This window comes from Xiphophorus maculatus, chromosome 22 (genome assembly GCF_002775205.1).
Source record: "Xiphophorus maculatus strain JP 163 A chromosome 22, X_maculatus-5.0-male, whole genome shotgun sequence".
In the NCBI taxonomy this organism is placed as follows: Eukaryota; Metazoa; Chordata; class Actinopteri; order Cyprinodontiformes; family Poeciliidae; genus Xiphophorus; species Xiphophorus maculatus.
In genome coordinates, this window is record NC_036464.1 from 24,053,295 (window position 1) to 24,075,167 (window position 21,873).

At 40.3% G+C, this 21,873-nt stretch overlaps 3 protein-coding genes across 3 annotated transcripts in view; 2 read left to right on the top strand and 1 right to left on the bottom strand.

Moving 5' to 3' along the window:
* Window positions 1-1,617, bottom strand: part of LOC102235236 (contactin-associated protein-like 4) — a 50,949-nt gene extending 49,332 nt beyond the window's left edge. The window contains exon 1 of the mRNA XM_023327037.1: window positions 1,355-1,617. Coding sequence (XP_023182805.1) covers window positions 1,355-1,439 — 85 coding nt within the window. The 5' untranslated portion in view covers window positions 1,440-1,617. The remainder of the gene's footprint in view (window positions 1-1,354) is intronic.
* A 1,473-nt stretch (window positions 1,618-3,090) lies between these two features.
* LOC102235497 (tripartite motif-containing protein 16-like) lies at window positions 3,091-4,897 on the top strand. The gene has a single exon (XM_005806580.2). It carries the CDS (start codon window positions 3,101-3,103, stop codon window positions 4,796-4,798), a length of 1,698 nt encoding a protein of 565 aa, XP_005806637.2. The 5' UTR covers window positions 3,091-3,100; the 3' UTR covers window positions 4,799-4,897.
* A 13,165-nt stretch (window positions 4,898-18,062) lies between these two features.
* fam96b (family with sequence similarity 96 member B) lies at window positions 18,063-21,031 on the top strand. The gene is made up of 5 exons (XM_005806563.3): window positions 18,063-18,345; window positions 18,572-18,651; window positions 20,084-20,209; window positions 20,341-20,386; window positions 20,672-21,031. Exons 1-5 carry the CDS (start codon window positions 18,219-18,221, stop codon window positions 20,770-20,772), a joined length of 480 nt encoding a protein of 159 aa, XP_005806620.1. The 5' UTR covers window positions 18,063-18,218; the 3' UTR covers window positions 20,773-21,031.
* Window positions 21,032-21,873: the final 842 nt, after the last annotated feature.

Genomic DNA, 21,873 nt, shown 5'->3' on the forward strand with positions numbered 1-21,873 from the left:
CTGGTGGCCCGCCAGGCTTCTAATGCACTGGGAGAAGCCTGGGGCATCCATCATAACTGTATTTATTGCACAGCATTTGTCATGTTAAAATTGTGAGGAGAGGGCAACTTTAACCTGAAGCAACATGGGAGCAACTTTCTCTTCTCTTATTTTCTATTTTTATCTTTTGTCTCATGTAAATTCATCTTATTTTTATTCTATATCTACATAGGATACGCAGTACATTGTTTGAATATGAAAGCATAACTTACTGATTTATCTTTTTAAAGGATATTAAAGATAAGGCAGTTTTTTTTTTAAATTTACCCTGGATTTTTTTTTTAAATCAGCGTTTGTCCTTTAGTTCCCATTCAAATATATCCTAACCAAACATCAGCCTACTGGATTAATTCCAACAAGCTTTCAGTCACATTAAAGCATCACTAGATGCCCTCATGTGGACATTTTCTCAATTTTAAACCCAATTTCACATTTAGATGGAAGGAAACGACATCTTTTCTACAGTGTTGCATATGCTGGAAGAGGTTCCTAAAATAATTTCTTATTTGAGTCTTTATTATTTATGAGGTTCCTGTTTTTGAAGAATCAAAGATTAGATGGCACATCATTATAACATATTGTAAAAAATAGTGAGTCGGGTCACGTCAGCTCCTGTTGTTTTTGATGACTGACGAATTATTGTGGCTCTGTTGATATTCTTGTACTTTTTTTTTTTTTTCAAACTCTGCTGTAATTTTTTGGAGGGAAAAAAATGCTTAACCCTCTATGGCATGACTTTTTATTTTTGTGGGGAAGAATTATTTTCCTGCATTCTTTGGGAGCTTGGTGGTCCCTAATTACATGTCAATCATAAAATCGGACTCTGACACCTCCTGGAACCAGATTTGGGTTTGTTGCCTCAGGGTAACATTGGTCTAGAACACCAAGATTGTCTACACTGATTATGAGAAATGAAATACAAATCAAACAAAAACTATATTCATAAAAAAACTTTTTTTTGGACAAAAATATGTCAAAAATCATGCCCCCCAAAAAATAAAATAAAGGAGCAATGTGAGGTACAGCTATGTGGTTTGTTGCCTGAGGGCAACGCCATGCCATAGAGGGTTAAAATTAAATAGGCATTAAATACTAAAAAAAAAATATATCAACTCATTTTTCATGTTTCCCTTTCAGGAAACAAAGGATTCAAGTTCAACATACAGGAATTCTGAAGAGCTTATTAATTGCTGCTTTCTTCACATCCAAATTTTCAATATTAACACAAAAGAAAAAAGTTTGAAAATGCCCTGGAACAAATCGTTTAATGCGGCTGAAATAAATTAAACAACAGCTCCGAGATGTTTGGGCTCACCTGCATTTATGTCCACACACCAGCTGACAAGCATCAGGACGAGCCGTGTGTTTGTTCCCCGCCTTCGGCTAGTCCACAGGTCCATGATGAAGTGGAGGGAAGCCGCAGCGTTGATCTGCTCTCCCTCTCTGCTGCTCTCAGAAGAGTCTTCGTCGCTCGCTGAAATCCTGGTGAAACCTCGCAGGCTGCCGTCTGCACGGCTGCTCTCCGCAGACTGAGGGGGAAGAGGAGACGGTGGGAGGCAGAGGCACAGAGAAAGGGAGTTCATTCACCACCGTCACATCAAGTGCTTTCCTGTCATGAAGAGACTTTAATGACTAAATGCCCATCGCAGGCTGTTACATGATGGTCGTTCACACTTGGCCAAAAAGAGCGAATGAGCTCGTGCTTGATCGATTCATTCTTTGTTGTAACAAAAAGTGTCTTGGACGCCTCTTTCACATTATTATGAATCATTTCTCCTTAAATGGTGCCACATTTATAATAAAATTCGCTTGTGTATTAAACAGCAGAGCTGAGTGAAAACGTGCCAAATCCTCTTTGTTAATGCCAAACAGCTTTTGGTGGAGGCAGAGTGATGCTGTGTGTGGTGGAAGACCTCAACCTAAATCCAATTGAGAATCTGGAAAGTGATGCTCACACATTCCCTTGAGCCTCAGCAGCTCTGAAAGAATCATAGGAGGTCATCTGTAAACTATTTTGTTCTGCAAAGTGATCGGGGCGTCACAAAATGTGAGAAACTTCAAGGGTATGAAGATTGTATACTACGAGAATTTGATAAGTTTACTGGGTAGAACAGGTATATCTGTATTTCTACCACTAGAGGCAACAAAACACTCTATTACACTGAGTATTTGCATTTGGTCAAAACACAGAAAGTTGAGACAGAATTAAATAGTTTGAAAACTTTTTCTCTCTAATTGGGACCAACATGTGCACAGTGAGGGTCTGAAAGCATTTCGATAATACTTTCTGCACTTACATTACATTTACTCTCGTCGACTGCCATTTTCATTAGTACACTGATGCAGCAATATTATGTAAATAGTTAAGGCAAAAAGGTCTCATGTTTTCATGTTTTTTTTTGGACAGTGAGGAGCATTTGCCTTAGAAATCTGAGGAAAGATTTCTGAAATTCTCTAAAAGACAATGAGCAAAGAGAAGACGGATGACCGATCACAATCTTTTCCAGGTTTTGGTTCGGATACCACTAAAGCCTCTCTCCAACTTTTAGGAAATGTTCCACATTCCCATGCTTTGTTATATAAATCCAATAAGATTAACTTTGAATATCCAATAAGTTCACTTACATAACAGATTTGATCATTTTCTGGAGTTGACATTTCCTCAGGGCAGATCTTAACCCCACTGTTGAAAAATACATATTAATGACATTATATTGTTCTTGTTGTATTAGATCCTCACTTTCTAATAAGGTTGCTGTCATTCTTCATTATTATTATGTGTACGTTTCATTTTTGGGAAATGTCTACTCTAACATTGTTGATTTTTCTTCTTTTCTTACTGGTGTCGTTTCATCACTAATTAAAAAAGGACAACCAGATTCCCTTCGTACATTGTTCATTAAGTTAATCTGTGTCCCTCCCTCTCCTCCTCTAAACACACCTTGAACCTGGGCGGATCCAACAGCTGATTGGCTGCTGCCTCTCCGCTCTTACCAGAGCTCAAGCCAGTTTCTGTTTTCAGGAAGTGAAACTAACACAGTCGCTGTGACTGAGAGCAGAAATGGAGCAGAATCAGCTGGACAGAGAAACTTTCTCCTGTTCCATCTGTCTGGATCTACTGACGGACCCGGTGGCTATTCCTTGTGGACACAGCTACTGTATGAAATGTATTAAGACCCAGTGGGATGCAGAGGATCAGAAGGGAATCCACAGCTGCCCTCAGTGCAGGGAGACATTCACACCGAGGCCTGTGCTAAAGAAGAACACCATGCTAGCAGCTTTAGTGGAGCAGCTGAAGAAGACTGGACTTCAAGCTGCTGCTGCTGCTGCTGCTGCTGATCACCCCTCTGCTGGACCTGAAGATGTGGTCTGTGACGTCTGCAGTGGAAGAAAACTGAAAGCCATCAAGTCCTGTTTGGTCTGTCTGGCCTCTTACTGCGAGAAACACCTTCAGCCTCATTACGATTCAGCTGCTTTAAGGAAACACAAGCTGGTGGAGCCGACCAGGAACCTCCAGGAGAACATCTGCTCTCGTCATGACGAGGTGATGAAGATGTTCTGCCGTACCGATCAAAAGAGTATCTGCTATCTCTGCTCTGTGGATGAACATAAAGGCCACGACACGGTGTCAGCTGCAGCAGAAAGCACTGAGAGGCAGAGAGAGCTGGAGGAGAGACGAGGAAACATCCAGCAGAGGATCCAGGACAGAGAGAAAGATGTGAAGCTGCTTCAACAGGAGGTGGAGGCCATCAGTCGCTCTGCTGATAAAACAGTGGAGGACAGTGAGAAGATCTTCACCCAGCTGATCCGTCTCCTCCAGAAAAGAAGCTCTGAGGTGAAGCAGCAGATCAGATCCCAGCAGGAAACTGAAGTGAGTCGAGTCAAAGATGTTCAGGAGAAGCTGGAGCAGGAGATCACTGAGCTGAAGAGGAAAGACGCTGAGCTGGAGCAGCTCTCACACACAGAGGATCACAACCAGTTTCTCCTCAACTGCCCCTCACTGCCAGAACTCAGTGAATCTAAAGGCTCATCCAGCATCAACATCCGTCCTCTGAGACACTTTGAGGACGTGACAGCAGCTGTGTCAGAGCTCAGAGAGAAACTACAGGACGTCCTGAGAGACGCAGGAACAAACATCTCAGTGATGGTCACTGAGGTGGATGTTCTACTGTCAGAACCAGAACCAAAGAGCAGAGCTGGATTCTTGAAATATTACCGTGAAATCACTCTGGATCCAAACACAACATACAGATCTCTGGTACTATCAGAGGGGAACAGGAAGGTGACAAGGATGAATCAGGATCAGTTTTATTCTACACATCCAGACAGATTCACTTATTGGGAACAGGTTCTGAGTAGAGAGAGTCTGACTGGACGTTGTTACTGGGAGGTGGAGTGGAGAGGGACAGTTTCTGTAGCAGTCACATACAAGAATATCAGGAGAGTAGGAAGTGGGACTGAATGCGGATTTGGATTTAATGACAAATCTTGGGCTTTATATTGTAACAGTTCTAAATTTGGCCACAACAACATCTGGACCTCCGTCTCAGGTCCAGTTTCCTCCAGACTAGGAGTGTACCTGGATCACACAGCAGGTCTTCTGTCCTTCTACAACGTCTCTGATACCATGACTCTAATCCACAGAGTCCAGACCACATTCACTCAGCCGCTACTGGCTGGAGTTTGGGTTCGGCACCACGGAGACTCTGCTGAGTTCTGTAAACCCAACCAGATTTACTCTGTTGTCTCTGATTGCTGATCAGGGTTCATTGTTCTGATCTCTGCTCTGTTCTTTACTTTTTCTGGTTTAAATGTATTTATCTGCGTTTTGTTGTTGCGCAACACCCCCCCCCTCCTTTCTGTCTCTACTCTCTCACTCTCGTACTTCCTCTTCTGAGAGGGGAGATGTGCTACCAGCTCTCCATCTAACGGGTTAATTGAGTTTCCTAAATCTGCCGGGATTTACCCTGTCCAGAACTGAAGTAAACTCTGTTTAAGCTGGTTTCGAGAAACGATTCACCTGATTTTTAACGGCCTACATCCAGGTGTCTCACCCTTCTTCCCTCTGTGAATTAGCCAGACTGAGCAGCCTACAGCCAACTAGTTTCACAGAGCACACCTGTTAACGGTCGCTCGTTCTCTTATTTTACAACTTGCATTTGTTATTGAACCAGGTAGGTTTTAGTGACTCGGGCGAGTCCCAAGGATGTTGTTTTAAATTTGGGCTACCAGCAACTTAAAAACATTTTAAACTTTTTCCTCTCCAGAATCAAACATCACAGCTATTTTACAACCATCAAAGAACTTTAAGGTGACTCATTAACTGAATGTCCACAACATCTTTTAGATTTTCTTTATGCTAAATATTTTATTAGTAAGGCATTTTTGCAAGGGTCAGTACAGCTTAATTCAGTAGCAGAAATAATCAAATAAGTAAAATCAATCATCTAGTCTGTCTTTCCCTACTGCTGATACTAAGAACTAAAAAAAAAGGAACCTTTGAGAGAGACGGACGGAGCATGGCGCCTCGAACCCCAGACCTGGCACGACGACGAAGAAGGTGCTGCAGCAGGAGGAAGACGCCGATCGATGAAGGCCAGGATCTCCGCAGGTCTGATGATGAAGAAGGTGTTGCAGCAGGAGGAAGACGCCGATCGATGAAGGCCAGGATCTCCGCAGGTCTGATGATGAAGAAGGTGTTGCAGCAGGAGGAAGACGCCGATCGATGAAGGCCAGGATCTCTGTAGGTCTGATGAGCCTCCTCTCCGCATGGATGGTGAGGTCACACAGGACTTGGTGCTGGCAGGAAGGAAGGCACCAGTTCTTCTTCTTTGTCTTTGCCTTTGTCTTCATCTTTGTCTTTGGGGTCTGAACCCAGCCGATGAGAGAAGTGCGATTTGAAGCCACAGGTTGTGGGGCTGACGGGTTGGTCCCCATGGCCGGACAGTCTTCGGCTCCGTGGCCCCGGCTCTTCTTCAGCTGCAGAGTTCTTTGTCCATCTCTTGGCTCGAAGCTGCCCGGAGGATCCAACGAAAGGTTCCTCTTTTGCACCCACCTTATATAGGGTTTATCCACCCTTTTGGTGCGTTTTCATTGGCTGTCTGCTTAGACAGATGACCTCACATCCATCACTGTCCTTCAGACATTATGTCCTGATGTCTGTGCTGATGTCTCAGAGTTGCTCAACCTCCTGTCTCCGTTGTCTTCACAACCTTTCACCTAAATAAGGCGTTGATCATCTCTGCTCTCCTGTTAGTTCCTTGCCTTTCACCTTTCACCTACTCTCTACCTCCAACATATCAGTGATGTTTAATTGCAGTTACACCTTTTACACCATTTCAAGTTCAATGTCAAAATCACATTTATATCACATTTATTTTCTTTAGCTTCTCTGATCTAGCATTCATTTATAATTTTATAACCATAACTTATAAGCATCATGACGCTTTATCCGTAATCATGATCCTTTTCCATTTTAATCCATCAGGTTGTGACTGGGGTTCTTCTCCCTGCTCTTAAACTCACCTTGAAGGCTGTAATGTGAGAAAATGTGAGACGTTTAAGAGCAAATATCACAAGGCACTTAGACGAACCGTTGACGTTCATTTCTGTCTCTCTTTATCCTCTAATCTGAAACATAATGGAAGTCACAAATTCATTAGACGTCCAATAATGTCCCATCTGAAAGACTATTAACTCGGCCATTAGATGACTAATGGAGAAAATAACCATTTGGTGTATCGATCTACCATTTTTCTATTGCTTCTTTCAGATCCAGCACTCAGTTCAGCAAAGTTTTCAACATGTCTGTTGTTCTTGCTTTCACTTTGTCTCCTTTCTTCTGCTTTTATTAGCCTCCCACTTTCAACCATACTTGTACTGGCATGATTCTGCCTCTTTATTTTCTGGACATGTTCACCTTCCTTACAACAACCACAGCTTTACGTCAAAGGCGCTGTTATGAGGCAGAGGAGCTGCTCCTAAAATCACTATTTGTATCAACAAAGTGGGAATAATGAAACCAGAAAGCCATAAAACAACTACAAACTGAGAAGCACTTGAAAATGCCACTGTGTTACAGAAAAGCAAGTGCGAGAGTAACACAACTCAAATTTCTTCATAGCCAAGGTAAAACAGTAATATTTCGGTCTTTTGTCACCTCGGGTGGAACTGCAGCATTCCCTTCATCATGTGCAGTTTTACATTTCATTATTATTTTTTGGCTGTTTAAGAGATTTCCCCTTCAGAGAACCACATCCTCTTGATTCTTGAGTTGAAGTGTTGTTTATTGCTAAATAATGTTACAAACAGCAGAGCTCTCCTACACAAAGGCTTCGTGGTGTGTGTCCACCATCATGTGTTGCAGCTCATTTCACACAGGTACTTCTGTTTTCACTATTGATTTTTTTTTTTTTGCTATAATTGACCACAATAGTTTTCTGTCTTTTTCATCTGACCTCCAAAACAACCAACCTAATGAATGTTTCAACGCCAGATCGATAAAATGGAGAGATTTATAGTGCTGCTCTCAGCCTTTAAAAGTCAGGTTTATGGATATTGTGAAAAAAAAGAGGACTCTCCATTAAATATTCAGTTCTTTCAAAGGAATCTTAGGAAGTCTGTGTTATATTTTATTATCTCTGGAGAATAAAGTGACAAAACTGAAGGAAATGTGGAGAGCTGTTTCATCACTCATAAATAAATACTGTTGCTAATTAATTATTAATAAGTATTCACTGTCAGCCCGCTTCACTTAAATTTTTATTTTGAAAGGATAGGACATCCTATTTACCCTAATAGTGTTACACACTTTAACTTAAAGTCACACCTGGTAGTCTGCTAATACACCCTTGCTAGCTTCCTAGCTTTTCTTGCCTGTAAACTTTCGCCCATTGGCTGGTTGACGTTAGTCTTCGCCGCTTGTCCACTTCTGTTGCCAACCCATAGGATGCTGCTGTGCAAAATAGTTTGGCACTACTTCATTATAACATATGTAACAATCTTTTTTACATTTCTGTTGTGATACATGTCCAACATTTCATTCACAAGGGTCTCAAAAGGCCTTCAATTTGAGTTGGTGAAACCTGCAGGAACCCCGATAGAGAAGATTTAGCGTTTTCAGCCCGACTTGTGCTGCGGCTGAATTTCCTGGTTAATACTGACTGTAAATGTGTAAACAGTGCTGGAAAATGTCAGCTTTTGAGATCAAAACACTGTCAAGCCAACTGGACCCCCTGCCTGCAGCTTTTTGATATCTGGCTCTTCTTCAAACTGAATGTCTTTTAGCCTCACTGGCTGAAATGATTGCTCTTCCACTTGTCTGCCAGACCTGAGCTGATTTGCTCCTGTTGACTTTGACCTCGGCGAGCGGCCGCGTGAATTAAACTATGTCCTCTGGTGTTTCTGGGAGCACTCTGGGCTTTTTCACACCGCTGTCGAGTATTGACCGCAGAGTGAAGCGTGATATTAGGTGCAGGGCTCCATGCCAGGATGCTTCAGAGCTTTAACGATTCGAGGCGTTGCTTACCCATCTGAAGTGAACGACAAGGGGGGCGCTGAGCTGAAAAATAAAAAAAAATCCCACTTTGGTGAAAACTGAGGGAGTAGAGAATATGAATCTGCTGCTAGATAATGGCTACTTTGGAACATGGGATTTACGTTACATCATGTACCATCTTACAAGGTTGAAAGTTTGTCAGGGGTTCTGCTCCTTTATTTTCAGCTTCTCTGTAAATTAGCTTCATTTCCACAAAGAGGGGAAAATATATATAAATATATATTTTTTTTTTTAACCTGCCACTTTGGCTGAAATGCATGTGTAGGTACTGTACGTACGTACAGTCACATGAGAATATAGGACTCCCTGAAAGTATCTTTCAGTCTGTAAAATGTAATAAAAGTTATTAAATATTAACCTACTAATGGAGAATATCTGGCTTTTCAAGCAAGAATTACACACACTGTGCAATAGTGTTGAACATGCAGCCTGTTTATTTTACCTTTATGACTAATGTTAACAAGCTAGCTAGCTAGCCTGCTGTGCTAACTACATCCATCCATCCATTTTCTGTTCACCTTTTGTCCTTAATGGGGTCAGGAGGGTTGCCGGTGCCTAACTCCAGCTACGTTCCGGGCGAGAGGCGGGGTCACCCTGGACAGGTCGCCAGTCTGTCGCAGGGCAACACAGAGACACAACACAGGCAACCATGCACACACACACACACTCACACCTAGGGAGAATTTAGAGAGACCAATTAACCTGACAGTCATGTTTTTGGACTGTCGGAGGAAGCCGGAGTACCCGGAGAGAACCCACGCATGCACAGGGAGAACATGCAAACTCCATGCAGAAAGACCCCGGCCGGGAATCGAACCCAGGACCTTCTTGCTGCAAGGCAACTGCGCCACTGTGCAGTTGGTAGCTAACTACACTTGCTGGTAGTTAGCTGGTCGGTGCTAACTACACTTAAAGCTAATGTTAGCTTAACTTAAAAACCAAAAAACTATTTATTCTCTAGTGTACAATAAATCAGTAACACATTGACACATTGTTTGAAACTATACTTCTGTCTCCACAGCAGGAACCCAGAATTTTCTTTTTAAAATAAAAATAAATGAATAAAAATTCCAATTATAAAAGAACAAAACAAAGCAAACTCCAATAGTTTAACATTTTAAAGTGATCTGCTTAGGAACAGCAGAGAATTCCCTCGTACAAAAAGATATTTTTCTTCAGGTAGAGATTGCAGTACGATAGCTGAACAAGTTATGGATACATTATTTCCATGGCTAGAAGTGCCAGTAGATTTTTATTTCTACTGTCTCTCACTACATTCCCATCCCTACATTGAAACCTAACAGACACCAAGGTGTATTATTCACACGAGGCAACAAACTAGATTTAACAGCCATAATTGCTACAAGTTGCACAGAAGCCTCGGAATAAGTTGCAGCACTGAGTCCCTTCCTCTGCAACAGGATCCGTCTCTGTCACCGAGGAGGGGGCAAAATTAATCACCAGGCTTTTGGACAGGCCCTTACCACTGGCAGCTTACTGTGGTAAACCAGCAGAGTATAACGAAAAATGAATTAACGCGCAGCCTTACAACTGCATGGAGCGGTAATGAGGGTCTTTGTGCATCAGAGGCTCCAGCTCCAGGGCTAATGGGATATTATTTGTCAACTAATCTCCAAAGATTGGTCCGGAAGAGAAGCCAATGAGAGTAACTTGGATCTGCACAAAAATCTAATCGGTTCTTCTTTTTTCTATTTTAGCCATTTTATAGGACAATGCTAACAACAAACATGAAAAAAACCCCAAACTGCACACACTGCTTTATTTATTAAAACCTCCATATTGAAATGCTGAAGTAAAAAGAATCTATTATGATCACAACATGGACTACAAATTTAAAGGAGTCCTGTGAAGTTTACCCGCCTTTATGACACAGTTGCAGAATTCTGTTTTTATGCGTCCAGCTGATGTTTCCATCACACACACTTTTGCAATCTGAAAAGATTCAACTGCGCTCTCGGCTTGAAGGCGTCGGCTTCTAAGAGCGACCGCTTCGATCTGCTCGCTTAGTATTCTGTGGTCACGGCAACTTGGATTGTGTCGTTTTGGCCCCTTTGAAAAATCAAAGCCGATCCAAAAGCTTTGATTACGGCCTCCGAACTAAAATCACAGTGTTTTGAGAAACCTGGCGGTTCTCAGCGTGATTAGCTTTTCTTTTTGCTTGCTCAAAAGAAATGTGTTATGAGGCTCCCCTGACATCAACCTGTGTCATACACAGAGTACACACTAATAACAGACCAACCAGTTCTTTAGCGGTTCACAAATTAGAAATGAACACACTGTTGTAATGACCAACAGTAAGAAAAAAATGGGTTGTTTAGGACTGTTTCTATGAAGAAAACCAAAAATCAAATACCAAGATAATTCCAGAAATAATTGTTGTAATGCGACTTGCCTAACATTTTAGGATGATGATTATGTGTCGTCAGATTATTTTATTTTACTAAATTTTTAAAATAATTCATTTCACTTGTTTAGTTTTATCTGTTCAAATAAGAGTGATAGGCTAACAAAGAACATGAACAGACTTAAGATTTAAGTCAGGTACTGAACTTTTCTAAGATATTTCTTGGTTAGCCATGCAGAGAGTATTAGTAGAAATCACAGTTTTGTTAAAAGACCCAGATGTTTTTCTGCACAACTGCTTAAAGGGGCGGTTTTGTGTATTTTTTCCGGGCACATGGTTCTGTTTTATAGCACATTCAAGTAACTACGTTATCTTCAGTTGTTATAAAAATGCTGTATGTCAAATATAGCTTAAAAGGAATCTGACTTTGCAATTTGACGCCTTGAAATTGGGCCTCTGACTCTTTAAGAAGCTCCTGTTGTCTTCAACAAAATGTTTCTCCATTATGCTATTTACACCAAAAAAAAAACCCCACCTAGTGCCAAAACGTTTGATCAAAAACTGACTTTTTTCTCAATTTTAAAGCCTCCTTTTGCAACTTCTCTGGGATTTGGGGTTGTAGGTTCTCCATTTCTTGACCTTTTGAGATGCTATTTTCATGCCACCATTTATCTTTAAGACGTTTTGCTATCAGCACCAAGATCAGCTGTGCTACCGGACGAGTTCTGGGAGTAAATGACTGTGTTTCTGGAATTGACCAGATTTTGGGCCATCAGCTCTTCGCAGAAATAGATCAATAATGTCCGTCTCTGTGGACACGTCTCACTATGATTGCCTTTAAGCACCGTGTTGCGTTCAGGGATCGATGCATAGGTGTCGGGCATCAAGGTCGTGAGTTGCCGGCTTTTTATACGGAGTGAAAAGCTTCTAGGTCTGACTGTTGACGGTGAAGCCAATGGAGTAAAAACACTCTTTGTTCTCTCTGCTATTATTTTCAGACTTAAGACTGAGCTTGTTGATTAAGACCTCTTTGTCATGTAAATTTCTGGAGAAAATTAGTTCATATATGAGAATGTTTGAATTTAAATTTCTTCAGTCATGTAATTTATCAAAAAAAAATAAAAACCTGTAAAACAATCACACTAATTTGCTCCACTAATAAATAGGTTATTAATAGTTTTGTATGTTTCTCTGCACAGATGTTAGGAATAATTGACAAGTGAATGATGATCTCAACCAAAACCAGTACCTTCTACGCTTTGCTTCGTACAGGGCATCTGAACCCTTGGCTATTAAAACCAAACAAAAAAAAAAACAAGGTCACAAGAGAAAAAATGTGAGAAAACAGGTCAAATATTAACTTTAATAATGCACCAATACGAGAATTTGGGCCAATATTGACATCCGATATTAGTATTGCTTTTATGGATGAATACTGAAAGATTGTTCAACGTTTCTCGCTTGTCACAGTTGGTCACGTCAGAAAAGCTGCTGTTGGGGTAAAATGTGGATGCAGAAGGAAAACCTAAAAACAAAACACCCGGCCATTTGTTAGCGTCGGACAGAAGAGTTTCCGAACACAAAAAAAACCAGCTTGGTGAAGCGGAAACCTGTGGCTTTGGTTCTGTTGGTGCTGCGCTTCTTTTCCTCCCTGTCCTCTCTCTGCTCGTGTTCAACGGCTTCCCTTCATTGGGGACAGAAAGATGCTTACGGGCCGCAGACCCCTCAGGACTATCGTAATAGAGACCTCCTCCCACAGGCTGAACCATCTCTGGGATCTGACCTCTGTGGAGGAGAACGGCGGCAGAAAACAAAGAACTCTTTGGAGCCATGTTGCCCCCCGTGGAGACGGAGACGTGAGTGTGGCTCACCAGATATAAACACGGACTTTTCCTTCGATTTCACGAGGATTGTGGGCCTCACAGAGTTTGTGCAAATAGCAGAAAGAAAATCACGACTTATTTCTTGTTCTTTTTCACATTTGAGCAGATTGCTATAAAGGAGTATTAGGGCCACAGGAAGAAAAAAAATGACGAGACGTCGTCCTCTAGGCTTAAGTCTTTGTAGAGCAAACGGCGACATGAAAATGCAGACCCCACAAACAGTGACTTTGTTAAATATGTTGAGCTGCAACTTTCCAAAGCTTTAAGTCCCATAAAAACAACATTGATTATTTTTACTTGCCAAGCTTGTTTCGAACGGGAACACAGAAAAAAAACCCCATCCATTTTCAAAACCAGATAATTTCTGCCTCACATCTGAACTCATGAACCAACCTGAGGAGACAACAGGGGAACAGAGCAAGTGTCAGCACTCAGAACCTTTCTTCAACTTTTCAAATGTTTCAATAGAAAGAAAATAATAAAATCATGTGGTCTTGCGAGTGGCTTTACTTTTGAAACTCCTTCCAAGATTCGGCCAGCAAGTGTCTAAAAGTTACTGACACAAAGTTTTGTGGACTTTTATTTTATTTATTTATTTATTTTTGCTGTCATACCATACAGGCATTTTCTTGTCATTTAATGCCAACATAGGGTTCCCACCTACCATCTTTTTTTTATTTTTTATTTTTAAAAAGCAATTACCCTAAAACTCCTTCTCCCACCTGCAGTTAAAAGTAAAAGCTCAGTAAATATCTACACTAAATAAAGTGGCCGGGGAGTGTGTATAATGCAGTCTGATTGCAGAATTTTATTAAATATCTTACATTTTTTGTGGCCTACCATTCAAATGATGATGAGCACAAAACCTGTTTAGTTAGAACGGTATTAGAAACGCACCCCTGGCTTTTCTCCGCGCTGTCAATTAAGTGTAGTAATCACACCTGATCCCAGTGTTACCGCACTGCTGCTGTGAAAGAGAAGATGAGTTTATCTCTAATGAGATCAACCACAAACATCCCAGCACGATTTGATCCGCTGCACTTCATTAACTCTCTGTCATTCATCATTCACCTGTTTCTTTTCTCTTCCTTTCTCTCTCTCTCACGCTCTTTCTTTCTTCACAAACTTTCTTTTCGTCAGGAACTTTTGAGTTTTTGAAGAGTCCCAAGCCCTCTGAAGGGCTAAGATGCTTTATGACGGGGGGGGGGGGGCACAAAAAAACGTTGAGCTTTTCCAGGATCTACTTTAAACTTAAAAGGAAAATTCTTCGAAAACATCCTAATCCTGAGACTTGAAAGAGAACTTTGATATGGTGAGAGGAACTCTTTGTGCTCTAGAAGCTTTTGAGGCTCTGGGTTGTGCTCATTAAATCACACGGAAGTGACAGATGTTGGTGACTGAAACTTAAAAGTAGCTACAGATAGAAGTTCAGCGATTAAATTATTGACAAATGGTGATAAAGGTGTCATAATCATTCAGGAAAACACTTACCTAAAAGACATTGACTTCTTCGAGTCAGTAGGTCATTTTTCATCAGAGCGGACAGAAGTCACATGTCGGGTGACATTGAACCCAGGATTGACCCAAGATTCAATCCTGGGTCCCTTCCTATTTAATATCTATCTGCTCCCGCTAGCTCAGGTTAGAACAAGAAATAAGATGAGCTACCATCGCTGAGCAGATGATACACAGCCGTACGTTACGATGTCACCAGGTGACTCATACTCAGAAGTTGAGACGCTTAGGACGAATCAGTTTATGACAAATCAATTTTCTTCATCTGAACAGAAACAAAACTGAACTTATTGTCTTTGGACCTAAGAAGGAACGATCTGGAGTCAGCTCAGACTATCTCAACCATCAGAGACACAGAGACAGTTACTAGGTCAGCCTTCAGTAACCTGGATACAATATTTAGGATTAAAGGACTAATGTCTCATCAAGATACAGAGAAACTCACGTTCTCACAAAAACCAGAAAGACTGAAGACATCGCCCTAGTTATAAAAGTCCTTACACTGAGTCCCTGTCACTCAAAGAACAGACTTTAAAATAGTTAGTTTATAAATCACTACATGACTTTGCACCAAAATACATTAAAGATCTGCAGTTGTATCAACCTTCCAGACCTCTCAGGTCTTCTGGTTTAAATCTACTCTGCATCCCCAGAGTCTTAATCAAATGCTTTCAGTTTTTATGCCTCACTAATCTTGAACAAACTTCAAGGCTAAAAGACCATTTCCTGTAGAGTTGCTTTTGATCAACAACAACAGGAACATCACTAGTTTTATTTTGGATTTCAACTTTTTATTACCTCTTCATTTTGCCATTTGAGACTGTAGCATGTAGTATGAATCTCAGCAAGTTCAGGAGATTTGAACGCTTTAGTGAGACACTTTAACAAACGAATGGGTTTTTGTCTCAGCACAAACTTGACAAAGATCTGCTACAAAAGTGGTCGGCGAAGTTGTCTGACGTTTAAAATACCAAGTTTGTCAAATCTTTACATCTCCCCAGGGCCCGATCTTTTCGAATAAATGCTAAAATGTCACAGGTGGTGAAACATTCTTCCCAGAAGGTTGTATACTGATGACCGCTGCTGCTTTTTATATCTCAGGTGGTGCACCGGCTGTCACCAGCTTTGTGGTCTCATTAAAAGTACGTCAGGTGTGTTGGCTCTGGGCTCAACTCCAGAAACAGTGTCTGACTAACATCAGATTGTACAGGACCATGTTGGTCTCCGTGCTCTCAGAAATAAAGAATAATAATAAACACAAACTAATGGTCTAAGGCAAGCAGTGAGCACGCAGTCCCTCATGTTTGACAGCATTGCTGAGACGGTACAAGAAGATACATTTGTGTACATGTGTTGGTTTTAGCCAAGACTTTGTCTTGAACAGTTCACAGTTTTCTCTCACTTGTCATTCTGCATTACAATTTGCTGTTATGTTTTGTCTTTATAAACTGTGCTCAAAATGTAATGTTTCATGGTCCGAATAAACACGGATTATTCAGTCAAATTAAACATGGCTTCCGACCAGGCCGGTTTGTCGGATTGAAAGTATTTTTTAACAACCTTTCAGCCGGTGCGCCTGTCACGATAAAAAAAGTTTGTCGGATGATAAATTGTCCCAGACTGTTATTGCGATAAACGATTATATTGTTGTTTTGAGACCATTTTCAAGGAATACAATGGTAACGACACAGGAATGCAAGGACACGTTCTCAAAAATCGATAGTTTAAATTCCAATGAATATTTTGACATATAGAGATAGTAATAATAATAATAGAAGTAATAATAAAAACTATTAATATAAATATGTACAATATAATATCTGCGACAGACTGGCGACCTGTCCAGGGTGAACCCCGCCTCTCGCCCGAAACGTTCACTGGAGATAGACACCAGCAGCCCTCTTGACCTCACTAGGGACAAGGGTGTTAGAAAATGGATGGATGGGCAATATAATATAAATATATACAATAAAATATTAAATAAATAGGAGTTTTGTAGTCTTATGGCATGAGGGATAAGACTGGAACTGGAAGACATTTGAAATATCCAAAATAAATAAACAAAACAACAGAAACAACAAATAAAATGAATTATAAAGTCAAAATCGTCCTTCAAAAAAAAAAAAAGGACAATTTTGCACCAGACTGATGACTTTTGTTATCCAGTTTTTGGTAGAAAAAAAAGAGAGAGAAAGCTCACATTTTTGCATTAAGAATGTTTGTTTATTGGCCTATATAGTATTCTAATATTAAGTCATAATTAACAGAAATAAAGGCTTTAAACCTAAGTCTGTGCATAAATAATCTATGGAATGTGTTTCACTTACTCAATTGAGTTAAATGGACTTTTCAACAATATTCCAATTTATGGAATATAACTCTGCAGAATTACACTGTCCATGTTTCCCCCCGACCTGTTCCCCAGTCATTGCTGTGGACAGGAAACCCTAATGACGCTGCACGGATAAATAATTATAGACAACGGGTTCACGTTTTACCTGTTTGTGGGTTTTCCCACAAACATACCATGGTGTGTGTCAGGCTAGAATAAAAAGACTCTGCCATCTACAGGACAAACGGAAAAATTACACCATGTAGTTTTTTTTTTATTTCTTATTCCAAAGGTGTTTATCTCATCCCCGGCTCCAGGCGGGTTTAACAGGGGAGGGGGGGGGGGGGGGCATCAGCTTATTTTGGGGCGGGGGGCAAAATGAATCTACGTAGCAATAATAATATGACTTAAGTAAAAGAAAAAGGAACAGTGCAGTAAAACTACTCTTATAAGTACCTTCCAAAAAGTTACTCAAGTGAATGTGACAACTACTACCCACTTTTGAACATAGACAACATCGGTAGCCGATAGACTATTTGTTAACAAGCTCAAGGTTCTTGTTATCTTTTAGCTTTCATTACCTGCATCCAACAGCATCACTCGACTCAGTCGGTTAGTTTAGGAGGAAAAACTGTGCAAAGTTCTTTGCAAGATGTTATATTGGATATAAGTCACTTCATTTTTAGGATTAAAAATGATGACTCTCATGTTGAACTAGTTTGGATTTCTGCCCACGTTGGTATGAAAGGAAATGAGTTGGCTGATAGTTTTGCTAAAAGAGTGCTGCAAAAAAAGAATATTGTTGATTTAAATATTAAAATAAGTTAAAAAAAATGAGGTAAAGAATATTATTAAAATGTATATCAAGAAGAAATGGCAAGAACAGTGGGGTAGAGGAGGCAATGCTAGGTTTTATTATACTATCCAAAATAAAGTTGGGGAATTAAGGAAATGTAATAGAATTTAAAAAAAAGAAGAAGATGTTATATCTAGAAAAAGGTTTGGACATACAGGATTAAATAGTACTCTTAAAACAATTAATAAGCATAGTACAGGTTGTTGTAATTATTGTGGAACATTAGAAACAATGCGACATTTTTTTTTTTTTTTTTTTTAGAATGTAATAAACATGTTCAGGAACGAGAGGTGTTACTTAGAGATTTAAGTAGGAATAAAAATAAATGAGATATTAGGGAATAGTTTCAGAGATCATCTATGATCTATGAGGATGTAGTTTTTAAGCAGTATTTTTTGTTTTCTAAGAAGAGCGGGGAGATGATAATAGGTAAACGTCTGATCCACACTCCAATCTGGAAGGTGGCGGTAATGCACCTATAACTTGTTTGCCAACCGCCATAAAAAAAAGAAGAAGAAGACTTTCACTTCGTTGACGTTGTGTTTCCGTTAAACCCTGAAGTGCTCGTTCAGGTTGCTCTTTCCAGCACAACGGCTTAGATATATATATATATATATATATATATTTATTTTTTTTTTCTCCGTTTCAAGGCGCATAAAATATACTTGAAAATGTCCGAAGGGGTCATACTGGAGAATGCGAACCCGATGATCTTCCAGCGCTCCGGGGACAGGATGGTAACAGCGTCCGAAGAGGACGAAGACGTTCACGACCCCATCGACGACAGGGAAATATTTGATATCCTTTAAAAATAAAAAAAATAAAAAAGTGATGAAAATGTCCTGCAATCCAGGTTGTATTTAATGTAATTAAACAAAATTGAGAACGTTCCTAAAGTAGATCAAATTGATAGCAAACAATAAACCACTGTGCTTGTATTTATATGATCTGATGCATAAAAGTAAAAAAAAAAACAGTTTCAGTCATGCTGAATAAATGGTCGATGTCCTTTAACTTGTGCTACATCTGGTCCGATCCATCAATGACCCGGAGCATCCGCTGACCCTGGAGGAGCTCAACGTGGTCGAGCTGGACCGAGTTAAGGTTCGTGTTTAAATTCGTATCAACCTTCACCGCCACTAACGGGCTCTGAAAAGATTCACCCATAAGCTTCAATCTATTTTATGCGACAGACCAACGAGGAGTTCTGCCTTAGAGTGAAATGAAAGAAATATTATACTTGTTGTTTATTTTTGCTTTTGCAATCAAAAATCTGAAATGTGTGGAGTGCATTTGTGCTTAGAGCCCCTTTTACTCTGAAACAGTAAATGGAGCCAAAACAGCCAGTTACTTTCAGAAGTCATTTTGTATTTATTCTAGGGTACTTTTGCTGATTGTTTCAGCAAGATTGTTGCAAAAAGCAATTAATCAATCAATCGCATGATAAAATAAAATGAGCTCAATTTCCGTTCTGATCATTAATATTGTTTGAAGGGAACAATTGTGCAAATTGAAATTACGGAAATAAATTTGCTTAATGGAAACACGGCAACTTAAAAGAAAAAAAAAAACATGTCTTTCTACAAAAGTTTCCGCGCTAGGATGAAGAGGTTTTTCCGTCATATGGAAATAGATGTAAATCGCAAAGCTCCATTGGAAACACACAAGTCACGTGATTAACAGCCGGATGTTACTTCTGGTGAAAACGATGACGAAGGCAACAGGAAGTGGTAGGAGGATGATGTTTTGTTTTGTTTTTTTCCAGACATTGTGCAGCTGCCTCCACCAGAGCTCTCACAGAATTACGCAGTCCATAAAACGTTGTCATTCGTACATGTTGCATCCATAGCTCTTCTGTAAAGTTGCAGACTACAATTTCACCAAAACGTTTATTCGTTCCAAGTATAAGGACTGAATAAGACGCCAGCGTATCCTGTGATGAGCGTTAGCCCCAAGGCTGAATTATGAGTGTGTAACTGCTTACGTCCGTCACTGCCGTGGTTTGTAATGACTCATCGCGTGTCCAAATGATTTATGTACAATTTTCATTTAGTTTCTTATTTAATCACACCAAATGTAATCACAAAATTATGTTTTTTCGGCATTAGCAAAATACTGACAATGATTTGCGCACATGAAAACGCAGCTAATGGTTGCGTAGCATAGTACTGCTACACCTATTGCCTGATTCCGTTAAATTTCTCACCTTCCTTACCTGTGGATGTTTGATCTCCCAAACTGTGAAGAAAGATATATTTTTTTTGCCAGTGACAAAATCTAAACAAAATGACAGACTCCTTCCTTTGCCTTCTGATTGGCCAGGAAGTAGACACACTTCTGCAAGTTGACCAGAGATCCTTAGGGTCCTTTAGATTCCAGATTGGTATTTTCTCATCAGGGTTGGTTTGATTCACAAATTATGGAGGCATGCTGGTAGAAGAATCTTCAACTTCAACAAAGTACTTTCCTCTGCTGCTCTGTGTGAATTTACGGATACAAGTTGAATTTTGGTGTTTGTGTGTGTGATTATTTTCAGGTCAATGACACGGAGAGTACTGCGAGAGTCGAGTTCACTCCCACAATCCCCCACTGCAGCATGGCGACACTCATTGGTCTGTCCATCAAGGTCAAGCTTTTGCGCTCCTTGCCGGACAGGTTCAAAGTACGTTTGCTAGGATATAGAAGATGGATATTAAATATCATCTGCTCTTATGAGTTTGTTGGTAAATAAAAATGTACTGCAGTATTCTTATAATAATTATTTTAACTAGACTTTTTTCTTTTACTCCTCAGATTGATGTTCACATCACTCCTGGAGCTCATGCCTCAGAAGAAGCAGGTAGAATCATGCAAAGCACGTCAAACGTTTGACCGTGCAGGTGCATATCAAATTGTTGAGAGAGAAAACCCAAAATCGAGATTCTTGGGAAATCTCTTATGTAAAATGTACATTTTACCTAGGACAAATACAAATGATTTTTAGTGCTTAAATGGGTGCCTGTTGAAAGGATTGGCTTTGTTCTGTACAGTGTTTTCCCACTCAAAACTTGATAAATGCTCCTGTAGACACATTAAGCAGACTGAACAGTACAGAAATGTGTATATATATTTTTTCCATCTGCAGTGAACAAACAGCTGGCGGACAAAGAGAGAGTGGCAGCAGCTTTGGAGAACTCGTCTCTGTTGGAAGTAGTCAACCAGTGCTTGTCCAACAGGACCATCTAAACATCGTGGACTGTACCATACTTTTCCATCAGATCCTGCCTGTCTGTCTGTGACGTGAAGATGGAGCTGATGTACATAAGCAACCAGAAAGGCTACCGATTAGAAGTTTGTCTCCAAGTTGGCAAATCTTTACCTCAGATGTTTCTTCAGTAACACATTTAAAGATTTACTTTCTTTTTAAACCAAAGTTTTTATGCACATCATTTGTTGTCTGTATATAATGTGCATATAGAGTTAGTAAATTATATCACTCAGAAAACATGTTGTACTTCCAGCAATTATTCGTTCAATATGTCTCTGCCCCAGGCTGCACAGTGGCACAGTGGGTAGAGCTGTTGCCTACCAGTGGGTAGGCAACCCACGGGTTCGATTCCCGGCCCGGGGTCTTTCTGCATGGAGTTTGCATGTTCTCCCTGTGCATGCCTGGGTTCTCCGGCTTCCTTCCACAGTCCAAAAACATGACTGTCAGTTTAATTGGTCTCTCTAAATTCTCCATAGGTGTCAGTGTGTGTGTGCATGGTTGTTTGTTCTGTCCGTCTCTGTGTTGCCCGGTGACAGGCTGGCGACCTGTCCAGGTGACCCCGCCTCTCGCCCGGAACGTTAACTGGAGATAGACACCAGCACCTCCCGACCCCACTAGGGACAATGGTGTAAGAAAATGGATGGCTGGATGTCTCTGCCCCCACAACCACAGACTGATTATTTTTTCCTGAACATTCTGTTTGACTTTTCAAGCATTAAAATCACAGTTTACTTGGAGCTTTTGAAAATCTCAGACCAACGTTCAAGGTCACTTAAATGTTTTTCTTCTCAATTCTGATGCTCGGTTTAAATTTTAGTACTATGGTCTTTACTATGATTAGGACCCTACGTGTATCAAGCAGCTCCGATATGATTGCATGATTCACCATTTCTTTTTTCACAAGCATTCAACTAACAGAAAGGAAAGTGGCCTGTGTGTGCAGACACATTATCTGCTCATTATTGGCTGTTTTCAATGCTTAAGCAGCTGTCAAATACAGAAAATACCAACTAGAATAATTATTCGTTCTGGCGCCCCCTTGTGAACATGTGTGTGGAACCATAGACCTGGGACAGAAT

What these genes read in the sequence shown, in the direction of transcription:
- LOC102235497 (XM_005806580.2), top strand. Translation starts at nt 3,101, where the DNA reads ATGGAGCAGAATCAGCTGGACAGAGAAACTTTCTCCTGTTCCATCTGT.
- fam96b (XM_005806563.3), top strand. Translation starts at nt 18,219, where the DNA reads ATGTCCGAAGGGGTCATACTGGAGAATGCGAACCCGATGATCTTCCAG. An exon ending in CGACGACAGGGAAATATTTG is followed by an intron (nt 18,346 to 18,571) that starts ATATCCTTTAAA and finishes AACTTGTGCTAC; the next exon opens with ATCTGGTCCGATCCATCAAT. An exon ending in TCGAGCTGGACCGAGTTAAG is followed by an intron (nt 18,652 to 20,083) that starts GTTCGTGTTTAA and finishes GATTATTTTCAG; the next exon opens with GTCAATGACACGGAGAGTAC.